At 32.6% G+C, this 12566-nt stretch overlaps 2 protein-coding genes across 2 annotated transcripts; one reads left to right on the top strand and one right to left on the bottom strand.

The window, feature by feature from the left end:
- LOC109333018 (cytochrome P450 84A1-like) lies at positions 2921 to 6630 on the top strand. Its single transcript, XM_019568238.1, has 3 exons — positions 2921 to 3584; positions 4185 to 4588; positions 5960 to 6630. The coding sequence occupies exons 1-3, from the start codon at positions 3041 to 3043 to the stop codon at positions 6581 to 6583; spliced, it is 1572 nt and encodes a 523-aa protein (XP_019423783.1). The 5' UTR covers positions 2921 to 3040; the 3' UTR covers positions 6584 to 6630.
- LOC109333017 (zinc finger CCCH domain-containing protein 44-like) lies at positions 8259 to 12333 on the bottom strand. Its single transcript, XM_019568237.1, has 6 exons — positions 11855 to 12333; positions 11600 to 11679; positions 10750 to 10937; positions 9002 to 10564; positions 8805 to 8853; positions 8259 to 8683 (listed from the first exon to the last, which is right to left on the bottom strand). Exons 1-6 carry the CDS (start codon positions 12052 to 12054, stop codon positions 8679 to 8681), a joined length of 2085 nt encoding a protein of 694 aa, XP_019423782.1. The 5' UTR covers positions 12055 to 12333; the 3' UTR covers positions 8259 to 8678.

A 12566-nucleotide genomic window follows, 5' to 3' on the forward strand; every position in this document is an offset into this window, starting at 1 on the left:
TTGGGACATAAATTTATGTCTTTACTCATCTTGAATGTATTTTCCAAATTTTGAGTATAAAAGAATAATAAAAATAATAATTGAGAAATAGAAATAAAAATATACATTATCAAATAGTACCATCAAATTTTATATACAAGTAACAAAAACCCTCTCACCTAAAAGACAGGACTCGTCTCAACTATAAACCTTGTTTGAACTTGCCATCCCCTTCCAGAACTCACAAATATAATTTCTTTTCATCACTCATACTTGACTCCTTTGTTATATTTCTTAATTTTCAATGGTTAGAGCATTTGGTAAATTGTATCAATCCAACAAAATCATAAATAGTAGAGATGCAATTAGGTGACCAAATAATGAAGCATATACACAAAAACATGTGACTATAACCAAAACATTTTTTCTGTGGAGTAATTATTACATGGTATATAACCATTTATGAGTAAATTACACTGATACTTTCTGAATTTTAGTGAAATTATATAAATTACTCCTTATTTTTTTACACCTACACAAACCTCCCATCATTTTATACCTTTATTACACTGACCACCCATGCATAATAAATAAGTATAATATTTTAAACAAAAATGTGATAAACGCAGTTAAGTTAAATAAAACATATGAGTCAATATTTCCTTATTATTTGGTTCGTTACACTATATTATCAGAGCGATTTAAACAATATTTCTTTAGAATTGTTGATGCATTTTGTAACAAAAAATAATAAATATACATTGATTTGTATATTATTTAGATTTGTCTACACAATATATCATGTTTTGTTTAACTTAATTGCATTTATCACATTTTTTGTTTAAAAATTACACTTATTTCTTATGCAGGGGTGATCAATATAATGAAAGTATAAAAACTATGAGAGATTTGTGTAAGTGTAGAAAAGTGAGGGGTAGTATGAATAATATGATATCTGGTCCAAACTAAATCTTCATTTTTAATTTTTAGAATAAAATTATTTAATTTTAAATTATTAATATATCAAATAATAAGGATTTACTAATATATTATAAATTAGTAATTAAGATCCAAATATCGAAAAAGATATTCGAACCTTTACTTTATGAGTTGATAAGAAGGAAGTTGCATTATTTATTTGTTACAAAGGGTCTTTCTCTACTAAAGCTGTGGAGTATACTCGTGTTCAAATAATAAAAAAAGATCTAGAATCCATGAAAGAACCACAGTAAGAGGTAAAAAAACATTACAGTTAGAGAAGCCAAGTGTGTATTTTTAAATTAATTATTGGCGAGTAATATATTCCTGAGATAAACTAAATCTACAATTTCTTCTCTTTTTCTTCGGAACCCAATTCACAAATATAAACTATTTTTACTTCAATAACCGTAGTCTTTTATTATTATTTGTCTGTTGTTCGTTTCTGCATGACACCTGTTATAAGTTTGGTTACTGTTTTTGCCAATTTAAGTAGGATTTGGGCGTTGAAGACCACTATTCGAAGGAAGAAATAAACAATAACTTTTTTGAAGTGGAATAAAGAATCACTTATTACTATTTTTTGAAGTGAAATAAACAATAACTTAGTACAAGAAACTTTGAAACAAAGGTGGAACATTTCAAAAGTTAGAGGATGTGGCATTACAAAAATTGTGAAAGGAGAAGATTAGAAAATTAAATAATTTTTGGAAAGAAAATATAAGTCTCTACTTCATATTCCATATCAACTTACTGTCCTATAATTTTCGAACAACAGTACTATATATTATGAGAAGATATATGATTTCTTGGAAAAAATATAAACATGTGAATGAGATATTTAGAAGTTCACCCTAAAGCCAAATCTATTGTCTAACAGTGTATGATGAACAATGATCATATGTTACAAACAAATTATATATGTATGTCTCTATTTAATTAAATATAAATAAATAATATAAAAATGTTAGCTTATATTTTCATAAATTTTCAATTTTCATTTTAATAAAGTGTCACATTTTAATTAGATCGAAAAAACAAATGAAGAGGGGACATGAGATTTCCATTACTATGATAGTTCAGGTGTTAATGTTTTGCATGTATTATAAATCATTGAGTGATTTTAAAATCTTCATAGGTCTGCGAGGAAGAGTAGTATACATATAAGGCTCCATAATAATTCAAAAAAAATTACTGTGGTCCATGATCAATTGTCCTATACATATTCAGATACACTAATGATTATATATCATTCAATTAAATTATATATATAATCAATAACTTAGACGTGCCACACCCTTATAACATGCACTGTGTAATTTATAAAATTATCTAGCACTATAAGATAATTCCTCTCATACTTCGGCAACTTTGGAGGGCTTTGATCCTCTGATGGAGAATTAATATTGGAGTCAGACACATAAAGGTAAAAAAAAATTAATTGTTTTTATATTATTTATTATTCTTATTTATTTATCATTAAGTCTTTAGAAAAGGTAATACAAATAATTGATGAACAATATATTGACTAGAAGCTAAATCCTCTATCCAAAAATCATGTTTCTCCTTATTTAATAAATTTATACTAAGTAATATATTTTATTTTTATCATTTTTTTATTTAATTGTATTACACATTTTAATTGGATGCGACACAAATGTGAATAAAGATATAGACATAAGATATTCATTCATACCCTCTATATATAAAACTTCACAACTATAGAAATTACACTAATAAAAAATAATGTCCATATTTTTTTATAAATTTATTCCTCTCACATCTTAGTATGGATAAAATCTTATTTCCAAAAAAAACTTGTATGGAGAAACAAACAATAGAAGATAATAATATCATTTATAACTAAATTTAAAATTTTAATATGTTAGATAAGAATTTATTATATGTATATAGATACATACTGTTTCAACTTTTCAAAAGCCGAAGTTGAAATTCTGAAGCTAGCCCCCACCCCCACCTACCAGCATTGTTATATTTTCGTTTCTTCCTTGATCCTAATAAAAGGCCTTTAACATCAGATAGCTAAAGCAATAACCAAAAATAGAAACTAAACATCACGCACATGGATTCCCTTCTAAGAACTCAAACAATAGCCAACGTTGAATTAGAACCACTCCACATGGCTATGTTACTACTCATTGTCTCACTCATCTTCCTCTCATGTTGTGTCTCTCTAATTCGTGGAAGACCTCCATACCCACCAGGACCAAAAGGGTTACCCATCATAGGTAACATGCTTATGATGGACCAATTAACACACCGTGGTTTGGCCAACATAGCCAACAAATATGGTGGCATCTTTCACCTACGCATGGGGTTCCTTCACATGGTGGCTATTTCAGATGCAGAAGCAGCACGTCAAGTTCTTCAAGTTCAAGATAACATCTTCTCTAACAGACCAGCGACTATAGCCATAAGCTACCTTACCTATGACCGTGCTGACATGGCTTTCGCTCACTATGGACCCTTTTGGCGTCAGATGCGAAAGCTTTGTGTTATGAAGCTATTTAGCAGAAAGCGTGCTGAGTCATGGCAATCAGTGAGGGATGAAGTTGATACAGTTGTTAGAACCGTTGTAGCAAATACCGGCAAGCCTGTTAATATAGGTTAGTTTTCTTTCTCTTCATCAATTTTGTTAGTCTCAGGTGTTGGTCTAATAATATAAAATCACATTATATTTTGAAGATGACAAATTTTGATTTCTAAAAATGATACTTATTGAAAGATATAATTACGAAACTCGAAAGAGATTAGTTCTTTATCCAAATGAACGAGGAGATACCTCACCAAGAAAATCACACTCCAAGCCAACATGTCTTGTAATAAGAAATGAACTATCTAAATGTTTTTAGTTCATTAAATATATATATATAAATATAAAGATTTGAACTCTCATCTTCATCATCACTCTGATCCTTCATCTTGATTATCAAATCATTTTATAATTTCATTTTTTTAATTTATTGTGGATGACACTCGACTCTACAATCACTTTAATTTCATTCCTTAAATTATTCATGCAAACTATCATACTTATTTATGACTGTTCTATTTATTTTTTATATATCATTCTTTAATGACACAATATCTTTGAAGTACATATGGTGTTCAGGAGTTTCTTACTATTAAGACTTACAAAATCATTTCTAAAATGAATATATTAAATTCGAGTGAAGTGATACTCTAACCATGATGTAAAAAAATAGGTGAGCTAGTGTTCAACCTCACAAAAAATATAATCTATCGTGCGGCGTTTGGGTCAAGTTCACAAGAAGGACAAGATGAATTCATAGGGATACTTCAAGAATTCTCCAAATTATTTGGAGCTTTTAACATCGCAGATTTCATACCCTATATTGGAGGAATCGACCCTCAAGGCCTAAACACAAGGCTCGTGAAGGCACGTGCTGCTTTGGATAGCTTCATAGACAAGATTGTAGATGAACATATATTGAAGAAGAGGAATAAGATTGATGTTGTTGTTGATGAAGAAACAGATATGGTTGATGAATTGTTGGCTTTTTACAGTGAAGAAGTTGAAGCAAATGAATCAGATGATCTTCACAACAGTATCAAGCTCACTAAGGATAATATCAAAGCTATCATCATGGTATGGATTCATTTTCAATATATCTTATCTATGGGGAATTTAAGGTAGTGATTAAAGAACATAAATTATTTAGTTAGGTGTTTAATTTTTTGAACCAATGGTCGTATAAAACATTATATTAAAACTTTCCTTGTACAACTAATTCACGTAAACTTATAGATCAATGTTTTTACAAAAAGGAGAATTCAATAAATAAATCGATTAACCTTGGACTATCCATGCTAAGGATGACGGATGAGATTTTTTTTTATATGAGTGCACGTATAAAAGATAGGGAAAAAAAGCAAGTAAAAGATATGTATAATTTCTAAATTTGATACCTCTTATTTAAACACACATGTAAAAGTGAAATAGGGATATTGAGATTTTCAATTAACCTGAACTCTCAACAAACCAATTATATTTTTAATATTATACAAATTAAGTTGGTATTTGTTTATCGTCGTCTTTGGATCCACGTTTGCTGTCTCGCTTCGTTATATCATTTCATATACTAAAAGATATGATTGTCATAAAAATATTTAATAATTTTAATTTAAATAAATTTTACATCTAATCAAATATATTATACATTAAGTGATACAAAAAAATAAGGAATGAAAGTAATTGGTTAGAATGTCATTAACACAGCTACTCTATCCGTCTCAGACCAACACAGATAGATAGCGTGGGCCTCACAGGAAGAGGGAGGACAAACAATTTCAAACACTAATGATAGATACTTTTAAAAATTAACCTTCTAAGTTCTAACCCATGACACTATCATATACGCATGAAAATTTATAGATTAATTTTACAAAAGATATATGATTTTGTTTATTTTAAATTGACAGATTGATAAAGACCCGTAAGACTCTTACAAAAAATAATTTGTAGGCCAACATGTGTCTATGTCTTTAACAATCATTTGACAAATGAAACATATTACTTATGAGAATTATAGATTGATTTTATAATAGGATATATTATTATTCTCTATTTAACTAATATTGGTTCAAAACTGTGCCTCCAAACCAAATTATAAAAACTTAATGTTTAAATTTAAAAACAAGTGTCATTAATGTATGAAGCAAATAAAGTTAATACTAGTAAAGACATCACATGTGTATAAAACATGCAGTACCCCCATTGTACTTAGTGGTTGGGTTGGTGCCATTAATTTCTCCTTTCATTGAGTGGAAATTCAAAATTAGAATTTTATTACTCTTTCTATTATTATTTACAAGTAGATTTTTAACAATAAGATATTCTCCATTAATAAAAAGACACAGTATTATTTTTACTCATATTTTAAATGACAACCATACGATTTTATAGTAAACAAAAAGATTATAATGTTATTATATATTCTTACTCATTTTAACTTAACAGGATGTCATGTTCGGAGGAACAGAGACGGTGGCATCAGCAATCGAATGGGCCATGGCAGAGTTGATAAGAAGCCCAGAAGATTTGAAGAAAGCCCAACAAGAACTCACTGATGTGGTGGGCTTAGCCCGACGGGTAGAAGAGCCTGACTTCGAGAAACTCACTTACTTCAAATGTATTATCAAAGAAACCTTACGTCTCCACCCACCCATCCCTCTCCTCCTCCATGAAACGGCGGAGGACGCCACCGTCAACGGCTACTTCGTCCCCAAAAAATCACGCGTCATGATTAACGCGTGGGCTATTGGGAGAGACAAAAACTATTGGGAGGAACCCGAAGCTTTTAAACCGACCCGGTTCTTGAAACAGGGTGTGGCAGATTTTAAAGGGAGCAACTTTGAGTTTATTCCATTCGGGTCGGGTCGTAGGTCATGCCCGGGAATGCAGTTGGGGCTGTACGCGCTTGAGTTGGCGGTGGCTCACTTACTTCATTGCTTCACATGGGAGTTACCAAATGGAATGAAACCGAGTGAGATGGATATGAGTGACGTGTTTGGACTCACCGCTCCACTCGCGAGTCGACTCGTTGCTGTGCCAACTAAGCGCGTCGTGTGCTCTCTTGATTAGAACATGGATTTGAAAAACACAGAAAATAATAATTGGTCATTATTTTATTTTCACTTTTTTTTTTATATCCCCAATTATACATATAAATATTTGAACTTGAAAGTAAGGAAAAAAATAATAACTGCAAATTATTTTGTTGGGAAATGTTAGAACATTTGTGAGCTTTGTGCCAAAACAGTTATATAATTCTTAGTTGTATTTCTTTCCACCCACTTTTGATTTGATTCTTATATATATTGAAATTGAAGTTAATCGACCATTAATTAATAGGAATTATAGTGTAAAAATTGAGAAGTTATAAACAGGAGCATATATGTTTCCCACTACTAGCAAATAATGTTGTTATAAACGTCAATCCATGTGTCAGAATGTATGATTGGTTAGAAATATATTTAATAATTATACTTTTAACTTAAATAGTTTTTTTAATCCATCAAAGTTGATGGAACATTGAGTAACACAAAAAATAAGATAAAAGATGTGATCCCGTAATAAACAGATAATAATTATCCAATTCAAATTGATCTAAGATCTATTGTGTAGCCCATAAATAATATGAATGACCTTAAATGTGATCTATGACGTCAACCTGCAAATCCAAAGAACCATTTTAGGAAAAGATCTTATTCAATAAATCATGAATGCTTGCACTAATTGCACAAGATAAGGTAACAGCTTGCAAAAACAACTTACATTTTGGATCACAGGAATATAGTGTTGGATTCCAGCTAATCCTTTAGAAAGTAGATTGTACACAAAACCAATAGATTAACTTTTACTTTCAATACCAAAAATCTAAAGTAATTCATTTGTTATTTATTTAAAGAATAGAATTACATAAAAAATATATTTGGTCCATAGCTTATGCAGTAACATTAGAACACAGAAAATATGACAAGATATTTATACCCCAGTAATAGCCATCAAGGCTCCACCTATTAATAACCATCAACCCAATAAATACATGTAACATTATTATACAATTGCATGAAAAAAGCATGTAAGAGGAGTTTGTTTTGAAGTTGTAATCCTTAGCATTTGAAGTGAGTTTGACTGTGATGCAATCTTACAAGTATGTAAGTAGAACCAAGAGTAAAAAAGGTGTTATTTTATGAGTTTTATGTCACAAAATCTTCAATACTTGGCACTTAGAATTGTTATTGCACCTTTGACCTTAGAACTTGTCAAAAGTAAATCCTAGTGAGAAACAATTTACATTCACCATCATGCTATCACAAGTTGCTCATCTATCAAGAGTAAATATTTGTCAGCTGTTAAGCAGAATATTCCACAGTTCCACTTCATTTTAATATAATTTAGTCACAAGAACTGTCAAATATCCTTTCAAAAAGAAAAAAACACTGAAATATAATTTCAGATGCAAATTTGAGTGTCATTTTATGAAACATTGAAGAAAACATGTCTGATTTTAGATGCTAATTTGAGTGTAGTGTCATTTTGTAAAACATCTAGGGCAAATATAATTTAGTCAAGATTCTATTTACCCATTCACCTCAAATGAAAGATTATCTTTTTAAAAAGGTACATTTTCTTGATAAGAAAAGGAAATAAATGTGCTCATTTTTCCCACATGGGGAAGCTGAGCTGTTAGAGTAAAATCCTATTTGGTAGATGGAAAACTACAAGGATAATCTCAAGAATCATAGCGAAAACATCTCCCAATAATGAACTTGTTATTCCAAAATGTATCACTCAATATACCAAAATGGTCAAAGTGACACATGGAGCCAACAAATTTTATCCCCACTACCATGTAAGGAGTAAAAAATTAAATTAGGCAGTAGGCAAATTACAGCTGCAAATCAGGGATTCAAAGTTGCATGTTTGCATTTTGTCTAGGCCATAAATGTCTCAGAAAATTTGAGGGAGTCCCTTCTTTTTGAGTGACAGTAAGAAGTTCTACACATTAAAATTCAATGAAATTACAAAGTTGACTAATAAGTCGGCGAGACATGTCTACCAAGAGCCTCCAAAGAATGTTATAAACAGGACAGTATCATCCACCTAAAGCTGGCACAAGACCTCTTTTGTAGACTGGATATGAGAAGAATGGCCTCCAAGGTGATCTATCACATTAACCTGCAAATCCAAAGAACTATTTTTAGTAAAATGTCCAAATCTATGAGTTATGAAATCAAGCATTAATTATAAAAGATGGCAACTTTAAAAAATAGTAGTTATGGATGATGAAACAACTTACATTTTGGATCCCAGCTGGTAGGATTCCAGCCAATTGTTAAGAAAGTAGACTGCACAAAATTAATAGATTAGTTTCTACTCACTACTAAAAGTAAACCTTTTAAATTTCCAAAATATATATTAGATGAGGCTAACAGGTTGGTTTTCTAAGTTAGACTCCAATTGATTAAAGGAAAGACCACTACTTTTTCTACCGACCTCATCATCTTCAGGACTTTTTGAGGAATTCATCCCAGATATTCTTTGAGGATTATGATATGCATCAGTTTGACGAAATGGTTCCGCTGCTGCTGTTGATTGAGATGGAAAGTGTAAATCACCAGTGGAGCTCAGTGCATCACCTTTACCTGTATCAAGCATTGTGCTAAACCCACCTACAAAACTGAGAAAATCTGTTTTAGAACTGTCAGTCAATTCCTCACCACTTTTCATGATTGAAGTGGGAGATTCCGTGCCAGCACCACGTGACTCCATTGCCTCCACTTCTGCCAACAGATCTGAAACTGATTCATCACAATCAGTAGGCTCACCAAAGATTGCCAGCCATGTCGATGCATTACACACTGGATTAATTACTTGAGGGCATTCCCAGTTCTGTCCAGAAGATTGCCTCGAATTCTCTTCACTATCTGATTGTTTCTGATAACTCTGCCCACTATTACTCTGACCTTCAGAAGCCCTATTCAAGCCATGATTTTCACTATCTTCCAGGTTTGCCTCAATCCCAAGACCTTCCAGAAATTTATCCGAAAAGGCAGTTGAAGGCAGTGAAGGATATACATCGGGATGGTTGTGACTAAAAAATTCGTATTTCGATGACTCCTCTCTCCTTAGAAAGTTTCCACTTTGCCCCTCATTGCTAAGTCCATTGCTCCTAATAGATTCATATTTACCATTGGAATGTGTACAAGTACCATCCACCTTTTGCTCCCCACCCTTTTCGATAACTAGACCGTCTGTGTGAATTTCATTCCTTGATGCAATTCTCCCAATATCCTGACTATTACCTTTATTATCCAAAATAAAACTGGGCCGTAAGGACAGCAGCTGGCCATTGTAAGGTAATGACACATTTCTGGAACACTTCCCATCTAGGGCATCCGTTAACAATACAGAGAAATCTTGTTTCTCACCTATCCTCCATATTCTGAGATCTGAAGGGAAATGTCCACTTTCTTTCCACCTGTACAGCTGCAACATAGAAAAAGGTCCTTGAACCTTCCCAGTTGGATCCAGGTAATGCCACAATTTATCATTCACAGAATCACCAAGTGGTTGCTCAGTCCCTGTAGAGATAAGCAATGACGACATATCCAATGCAACACCAGACGCTTCTGATCTCACAACTCCTATACTAGTGCTATCATCAGGTGATGCATCATTAGGGTTGATCTGATTCTTGTGTATACATATGCCACCGATCAGCTCACGGGTAATGGGCAAGTCTTGCGTATGGCACCCAACATTATTCAAGACACCATCCACAATATGTATCTGTTCATCACTTCTCTTAGGCTTCTTGTTATTTGAATTATCTGATTCTGTGTCTATACAGGAGTTCTCAGATCCAGAACCTTTCTCGTCTTTAAGATGATAAAGTTCATGGGGAGTTCCAACCTTACAACTCAGGGCAGCACCTTTCCATGGGTTTTTAGCTTGAAGGATCTCATCCATTGTTAAAGACAGGTCCTGTTTCAAAGATGTCCAATACACCTTGCAAAGATACTCCCAGCTGCTCTTGTCATTGAAATCCACTTCACACTGTAAAAATATAACAGGGAAAGAGAACGACAGAAATTAGATTATCATGCTGTCATGTGACATTGACTCAGCAGCAAGTAACCGCATCTCGCTTCTCTCCCTATGTACATAAAAGAGACAGAAATGGTGCAGGGTAATTTCAAATACTAAAAGTATACCCACATGGATAAGAAAGTGTAGCATACCATTGCATTATTTCCTTGAGCAGTATTCTCAATCAGCATTATAGTTTTCATGCATATTGCACAAAAACCTTTATTTCCTCTGACACTGACAAAATCAGCAGTTTTTGAACATCCCTTGCACAAAGAATATGTACAAGTATAGCACATATAATGGGATGCCTTCTGACAAACACTGCATATATGCCAACCTGAGTGAAGCAAGAATGAACATTCATTAAAGGAAACACATTCAAAAGTATCAAAATCCATAACAAGTAGAGGAGTAAGCATGCACTAATTAACAAGCGTTATAATTATTATGCAGCTCTATTAAACGAGATAATAGACAAATGACATTGGAGAGTTAATGAGTTGAGATTGTGCACAATCTAAGACATTTGTCCAAATGTTTGTAGCAAAGAACATAGAAATGACAAATCCACAGGAAATAATTGACCCATGTTTCAAATACTCATACTCACCCGGTTTCAAAATATTCTTCATTTTACGGAAATAACATTGCTTAAGTTTATCTGTCACTTCCCAAAACCAAAGCAAAAAATCATCATTTATTCTTTTCTAATTTTATCCCTACCCCTTGATATCTCCACTAAACACCAAGTGAAGTGAAAAAAGAATATCAACGAAAAAAGTGGTCAATTCAGTGAAGTAAAGTTACATTCCCCTAAAATTGAAGTTATGTAACAAAATAACTTTCTTAATCCCTATGCAAAAACCTCATTTTGGAATGAATGGTGTTAACATAGAGAGAAAGATAATGAAAACAGATGCAGCTGCATGTAAAATTTAACAATATGAAAGCAAAGTACAATACATGTGAAAAACAGAGTTGAAGAAGTGAGTAACGTACCGCAATTCCATTTGGCCTTTGAACGGAAAAAAGCTTCATCTCGCTTAATACACGCAGGATGATATGCTTTAGGGCAACCCCTAAAAAGAACAATCAATCAAAAGTGAGAGAACTATCAAAGTTACCAATCATTACAATAGAATATAACACACGACCAAAACCCTAATTGTAAGAAAAAAGTGAAATTGAAGTCAATTAATTAACAACAGAAAGTGAAAGAAAGAATTCTTAATAATCATGAAAAATTATACTCACCGGCGATCACAGAGAACGAGGCTTCCACCGTCAAAGCAAATAAAACAAACATCTTCTTCCTTCTTGGGCCTTGACAAAGACGGTGTCGTTTTCTGAACACCTTTAGCTGGACGACCCCGTTTGCTTTTCAAAACGGCGTCGTTCATGACAACGTCCTTCAAATCCGTAGCACCTTGAGCAAGGAGTGGTTGATGTTCCATGATATCAGAAGAATTGAATTAAATTGAAAGTAAAGATGAGTTTTTTAGAGAGAGAGAGAGAGAGAGAGAGAGAGAGAGAGAGAGAGAGAGAGAGAGAGAGTGAAAACCCTATTGGAGTTGGGGGAATTGAATTAAGTAGAAGAATTGGCACATGGACTTAGAAAATGAACCGTGTTCAGATGTGACAACGCATTCTTTGTTGTGTTGGTAGTTTCGTGTCACAAGCTAAGACACTAGAGAGAGATAGAGAGGGAAACAGAGAGAGATATATATATATATATAGAGAGAGAGAGAGAGAGAGAAACTCTGATTCTATGAATGACTATGTTGTGTTGTGTTGTGTTGTGTTGTGTCTTTGAGTGTGAAGATTGAAGAAACACGGTCACCGAGGATTGGTTCAATGTGCGCAACTCATTTGCTATTATCCTTTTTTTGAATTTACCTTTTCTACTATTAATTAATTACTATTAAGTATTATGCAATTTTTTTTATATATGATCGGATTTCTTTCC

The sequence above is a fragment of the Lupinus angustifolius genome, chromosome LG18, assembly GCF_001865875.1.
Source record: "Lupinus angustifolius cultivar Tanjil chromosome LG18, LupAngTanjil_v1.0, whole genome shotgun sequence".
NCBI lineage: Eukaryota > Viridiplantae > Streptophyta > Magnoliopsida > Fabales > Fabaceae > Lupinus > Lupinus angustifolius.

Excerpts from the sequence above, each read along its gene's own strand:
- LOC109333018 (XM_019568238.1), top strand. The coding sequence starts at position 3,041 with ATGGATTCCCTTCTAAGAACTCAAACAATAGCCAACGTTGAATTAGAA. Across the intron at positions 3,585-4,184 it reads CGGCAAGCCTGTTAATATAG|GTGAGCTAGTGTTCAACCTC; the intron begins GTTAGTTTTCTT and ends GTAAAAAAATAG. Across the intron at positions 4,589-5,959 it reads ATATCAAAGCTATCATCATG|GATGTCATGTTCGGAGGAAC; the intron begins GTATGGATTCAT and ends TTAACTTAACAG.
- LOC109333017 (XM_019568237.1), bottom strand. The coding sequence starts at position 12,054 with ATGGAACATCAACCACTCCTTGCTCAAGGTGCTACGGATTTGAAGGAC. Across the intron at positions 11,680-11,854 it reads CTCGTTCTCTGTGATCGCCG|GGGTTGCCCTAAAGCATATC; the intron begins GTGAGTATAATT and ends TGTTCTTTTTAG. Across the intron at positions 10,938-11,599 it reads AAAGGCCAAATGGAATTGCG|GTTGGCATATATGCAGTGTT; the intron begins GTACGTTACTCA and ends TGCTTCACTCAG.